General features: G+C 37.3%; 1 protein-coding gene across 4 annotated transcripts in view; it reads left to right on the top strand.

Annotated features, from left to right (window-relative positions):
• The window catches only part of mtus1a (microtubule associated tumor suppressor 1a), a 30174-nt gene that overhangs the window by 8794 nt on the left and 15036 nt on the right, over nucleotides 1–6344 (top strand). For 3 of the 4 annotated variants that reach the window (XM_058649446.1, XM_058649448.1, XM_058649447.1), the window contains exons 4-7: nucleotides 1038–1241; nucleotides 2945–2980; nucleotides 3345–3437; nucleotides 3880–3999. In XM_058649446.1, coding sequence (XP_058505429.1) covers nucleotides 1038–1241; nucleotides 2945–2980; nucleotides 3345–3437; nucleotides 3880–3999 — 453 coding nt within the window. The remainder of the gene's footprint in view (nucleotides 1–1037; nucleotides 1242–2944; nucleotides 2981–3344; nucleotides 3438–3879; nucleotides 4000–6344) is intronic. The other variant, XM_058649449.1, reaches the window with a different exon arrangement.

The following is a 6344-nucleotide window of genomic DNA, read 5'->3' on the forward strand; positions in this document are numbered from 1 at the left end:
AGACAACTTTAAGAACGATGTCCGTGGTACCTTTCTTCTCCAAGTGTCTCAATTTAAGTTCAGGAGTTATTATCTATATATTCACTGTACTACACAACAGTAGTATAGCATAATAGTATTCATTATATAGTATAGTAATTTGATGTTTTCAATAGAGTTGGTTAGTAATTGTGTTTGTATGCTGCCCAAATTACACCCAAACAATAACATTTTTTTTTTTTTTTTTTTTTTTTTTTAGATAAAAGAGATATAATTAAATTAAAATTAATTGAAATTTGGCCCGGCCCCTTGGGGAATGTGGCCCCTTGGAGAAAATAATTGCCCCCGTTTTAGGTTGTAGTAAACTTGTCTCCCCATCAGAGGGTGTCATTGAACAGTCTACTTAAGACCTACTGCTGTCCTGATGAGCTCAGCTTTCCACAGGAACAGAATACAGATGTCACCTCCGCTCTCTTGTCCAGGTCTTGGGGATAAACAGCCAACTCCCTCTGTCTGACTGCTTTTCATAGTAAGAGCAGTCCTGGTGAAGGAGGGGGACTCTTCCTCTGATGGGAAGCCATCTGTACCAGTGGAAAAGGAAGGGGAAGGAAAGGGAGGTTTTGAGCTAAACCAATAGTGTCAAAGTCAGAACACAATGTTTGAAAAAAGTACAATGAGCACAAAAGTGCTCCGACTAAAAAGACAATCCAGTGGAGTCCTTACTTTTGCTTAAATCTTTGATTAGCTTTGAACATGTTAAATGTGAGGAAGATGGGTAAGGTTTTTTGAATGGCTGAAATTGGATGCATCTAAACTCAGGTTTTTTTTTTAAATATTACATGGCCAATTAAATATTGGTATATAATGTTTTATATGCCAAATGTGTCGCAGTATAGAAAATGTAATTTTCACAACCGATGTCTCTAAAACGCCTCATTGGCTTGTTTGTTATGCTTGAAATAGTATAATGTATGTGATCAATACACCACTGAATGTTTGTTTTTGTTAGTTTTATGCTTTTGACCTCTGATGGGTGTTTGTGCTTCATTTCTTCTCAGGTAGTCAGAGAAGAGACCCATCTCTTGAAAGTATAAAGCCCAAGCCAAATGGATCTCAACCTCCCAAGACTCCTACTCGCCCCTCTCTTATGGGGCCTCCCCCTACTCCTGCTTCTAGACCACGAAGGTCACTGGAACCATTCAGGAACCTCCCTGAGGCCAGTGTTCGCAGTGAGCTGGGTGAAGGCACTGGATGTACTAAAGGTGAGCCTATCAGGAATATACATTGTTTTTACAAATGCACTGGTCAGTCCCCCAGGCTGATAATGCATGCATGCATTTCCATTATGGCTTTTAAGGGCATATTCTTTTAAGGGGGGGCAGTTGTTGACCCATTTTAAGGCTATACATCTCCCCTGAGGCATCTCACTAATAATAAACCACCAAGACAGAGCTCAGATTTTAAATCATAGAGGTGGTTTTCTTTCTTTCTTTTTTATTTTTTTTATTTTGCATTTGCAAGATATAGTGTGTACCATTTAGGAGAGAGTATTGACAGAAATTGAAGATGCTACCCATTAAGTATGTCATAAGTTTTAATGTACAGCACTGTGCAAAAGTCTTAGATGTAAAAACAACAAAGCTGGTGGTGCCCTGACAAATTCTGTGATTACTGCCATTTGGACTGGAATGATGTCACTGAAAGTTGGTCCCTGTATATTAGCAAACTTTCAATGAGTTTAACTCGTACATGTGTATGTAATGCTCAAGCATGTCTTGAATAAACTTGAAATAATTGACCTTTGTCACAGCTGATATTGCTTGACATGTAAAACTAGTAGGACAAACTAGTAGGACAAACACAGGTTATACCAGTAACATTAATTAGGCTTCCACAGGTTTAAAAGAGCCAGGGCCGTACTATTGTTCAAGTGTAAGGATAGGTCACATTACATACTTGACACTTTACCTGTAGAAGCTATTATTTTTTTCTGAAAATTTCTATTAGAAATACTAAAGACTTTTGCACAGTACTACTGTATAATCTATTAAAAAATAATTTATCTTTTTGTAGTCAAAGGATTTGGACCTCCGTTTAGACCTGTAGATGTCACTAATTCTTACAGAGTGGTCCTTTACATCTGAAGCTCTAGTAAGAAGAATTTGAAAAATTAAATATTTTTTTATTCTGTGCTGAGCTTTTTTGCCTTTTTAATTAGATTTCTGTAGTGTGATTTAAATTTTTATTTGTATGTACTATATAGTTTAATTGAAAGGGACAATGCAAATTATCATAGTACAGCTCCATCCTGATACATGATGTAGTAACTTAAGGTTTGCATATAGTAGATATAATGGTTATTGCTCGTTTCCAACTCCGGTGCCTAGTTAGGCCTTTGTAAAGAAAAAAGAAAATAAATTACAAACAACCTTAACAATGGTAAAAAAAAAGACAAGAATTTTAAATATATAAATCCACCTTACAGTTGAAGAACTGGCAGTGTTACACATGGTTATAACACACAGTTATGGAACACTGAAAATGACTTTCTGTTTTTCCTTCAGCATACTTTCCAGTATGTAATTTCAGTTGGTAGTGTGTTCAACATTTGCAAGCCTTTCATAAAAAAGTCTGACTGCCCCAAGGAAGTGTTCCATCGTGTGATTTTGCGGTTGCCACTTGCTATGCCCCTGGTAATCTTTCTTGCATAGACAATCTGGTGCCAGGGTTTTGTAAGTAAGGTGGAGGTGGATAAAGGGAGCATGTTTATTATTATTGTTTTTGTATTGAAAAATGATGGCTGATTATACAGGTCTCAGAAGTTGCACTTGGACTGAATTTCCAGCGCATGTTTTCAACAGCTCCTCTTTAATGGCACAGGGCAGTGCAGAATTCAACTGTGATCTTACTCTCATGACATGTCTGCTCATTGGGTCCTATCGCTTTTGTATCCTCCCTTTGTTAGCTGCATTTGATGGAAAAGATGGAAAGCTTGGGAGAAGTAAGTGAAAATGGAGGTGGAATTTTACCAGATTTTGAGTGTTTGATAGCTTATGGAAGCTCATTCTTAAATTTGTATTTTGTTGTGCTTTATTTTGTCATGAAAAATCCTTGCTCCTTTTCAATAATGCCTACCTTTTGTTAATATTATGAATGTAATACAGATGGAATATAATACAGTTGAATAAGCTTTGTTGCTCTAGAAGTTGAGTGTTAATATCTTACAAATATCTATAATAATCCTCCTTATATACATGGACAACATGATTTTCATACCAATCACTAGTGGTGCCCTTGATAACGTCAGCACTCCATTGAAACGCCTAGAAATTATTTAGCCAGCATGTCTCTGCTTCCTCCAACAGTATCTGGGGGAACGCCATACAAACAAACACAATTAAAATCTGTCGTGCTGAAAGCAAGGCTCCTCTCAGCACCTGGAAGAAGCACAGAGAAATGTGAGAGGCTACACACACACACACTCACACACAGACGTGTATGTTTTTATGAATTCGGACTTGGTATATTTCTTAGATTATCACCTGTATAAGATTTTGGATGTCACGCAGCTAAGATTTGATCAAATTTAAGTTTCCTTTTTTTGAACTGCCATGACTGAACCTATACTGATTTGTATCTTGATGAATCTCAAATGATGAAACCCACCCAAAACACTCAACTACAAAAAGCTATTGTTACTTCTCTGTTGTTGTAAGCTCATTTGATTAGGTCTGTCTGGTCTTGATTTTAATGATGTGTTTGATCAAACTTTCTGAATGATTTCAGACTTAAAAGCGGTCTGAGGCTCTGCATTTTTGGTCAGTTGGCAGTGTTCCTGCTAAATAATGGGTCATATTAACTCTGGTCTCTTTTCTCTTCTGGATCTTCTACTTGTAATAGCTTTGACCACAGGATGCAAGTCTGCTGCTCCAACCAGCAAAAGAGCTACAAGTTCTTCCTCCACTCCTCTGAAAAGGTCCGCTTCTGCTAGACTTTTACGACCAACTTCAGACGGACTTGGTAAGGTTTTTCTCTTTGTTTCAACGATTTGTGTTTCTACTGAAATTGTATCCATTTGAATTGCTTCCTGTATTGCCCACTAAAATGTTCATACTGTATGAGTAAGTGCATTGGCTTGGTGAGGAGTGATGAGCAAGCAGTGGGAAAAAAAAATAGATATTGAGTGTTGGTAATTTAGATGGCTGCAATATAGTAGTGCATAAGACATTTTTAGTGCTGAATGGTTTCCATATTTCTCTTTTTGAATGCTTCCATGTAATTACTGTAACCTAATGAACTGACATTGGTTCTTACATGGTAAAACAAAAACTCCTAATAATTTAACAGTTTCAAAAATTGTCATTGTGAGGAAAAACCAGGGCCAAACAAGTCCATAAAACATTTTCTGCGCCACAAAGTACGCTTGAATTGGATGTGGCTCCAATAAGCAAATTAACATTTCAATCATCTCGTATCTAGAGACTAGTGGCTAATTTATCAAAATGAGAGAAATGAACCATTCGTTTGTCAGGTTGGTACGAGGAATGGTGAGCAGACCTGTATCTGTGGCCCATTGATGGAGGGACTGTTAACTGAGGAGGAATATTTAGTAATCTTAGACTCTTGGCCTAAACTGCACTTTACTGATTTTGAGTTTTGTATTAGATACAGTTCGTACTCATAGCTGAGGACTGATCTTCATAGAGGTTTTGAAAACACTGTTATTCAGACATTACCTTGCCATGGGCACTGCTCATCTGCTGCCATCACACTACTACTGTGGCACAGTGAAAGGGTGAATAGAAGAGTGTAGGGCTTTATTAAATTCTCATTGGCTGTAATTATTCAGTTTGCTCCTCCCACGCCTTTCTCCCCTACCCCATCCCCCTCTGCTCGCTTCCTTGCATCTTGGCTCTGTTACTGCACTGCCACCATCAAGCTTGTAGATGCTGTTTTGCTGTGCTCTAAGATTGATTTGTTTAGTGAATAGTTGAAGCCTTGTTTTACCAAGAGGATTACAGGATTTTTACTTTTACTAAGTTGGAAGACTGCCTTCACTTTTTCATGGTTCACTAAATGGAGTAACTCTTGCTGCTTTTTATTGATTTATGTAATTTTGTCTTGCTTTCACCAAAGGCAGGATACAATAAGGCACAACATGGCAAGTGATTCATAGCCAGCATCCAGCTCCTGTATTCAGGCACTGATAACCGTGGTTATTAGATTATTCTTCAGTAAAAACCGTAACTGTTGTATTTTGTTTTTGAGATGTTATGGTCTCCGAAGCTCTCCCTGTCAAACATCCATGTGCGTCTGACTGCTAAGGGTTTACTCCGAAACATTCAGCTGCTGTCAGGATGCAAGAAGTACACTTTGGTTTTCCAAGCAGGTCTGTAATTTCTGTGTCAAATATTTCTCATGGCATTGTTGTTTTGGCTCAACCATGTTCATTCCAAGACTATCTGTGTTTGCATTTCAAGTAGACCTGTGAACCAAGCTAGTTTCTATTTTTAGTATGGCTGGTTTGCAAGGCAGGAGGTTCATCTTTCATTTACCTACCATTTACAAAACCTCAGGCAGAAGAGACAAATTATGAATTAAGAAACACTCTTATTTAAACAAACATTTGAATTCAATAGCTTTTTACATTTGAGACTGATTTTAATTTTATTTATGTTGCCCTTTATATGTAAAACCTTTTTTTTTATACAACTGTATGCACTTGCTCTCCTGCTTACTGGAACCCCCAGTACTCCTGTTTCACCCTGAGAAGTTCCAAGTTTATTTTAGTTCTTGGTCTCTAGTTTAGACCAGTTTGTTGCTGAACAATATTGCAGAAATACAGTAACTTAATTTTGTGACAAGGCATTTTTCTAATTTTTTTTGAGCGATTCCAACTAATTATGTTAACTTTATTAGCATTTTATGGTCTGAAAGGGCTACATAAATAATTAACTCAAATTACCTTTTACACATGAAAACAAAAACCATTAATAAATGTCCGTTCATGAATGTGAGTTTATAAATAAAGTTCATTAATCAGTAGAAAACAAATGTCTTGTGAATACTCCTTGAGAGTGGTTTTGGTTCTCAATCATCAAAGCACCAAAACAATGCATGATTGTGAGTGGCGTCATCACCCATCATGCTTTGTGCCGTGTTGTGACATCTCCTCACAGCAGCAGAAATCTGTACTGAGGTGTCACTAAATCGTGTTGTGTACAAGTTGAATTGGTGTGACATGATTCTGTTGGCCTGGAAGGAAGAATAAAATAAAAGTTGGCAACATATATCATCTACTTTATTCAGATATTGTGGTGAAAATAGCAGCAGGTCATCTGTTCCTAAGAACGTCAGTCAAATTG

Source organism: Solea solea, chromosome 14 (assembly GCF_958295425.1).
Source record: "Solea solea chromosome 14, fSolSol10.1, whole genome shotgun sequence".
Classification (NCBI taxonomy): domain Eukaryota; kingdom Metazoa; phylum Chordata; class Actinopteri; order Pleuronectiformes; family Soleidae; genus Solea; species Solea solea.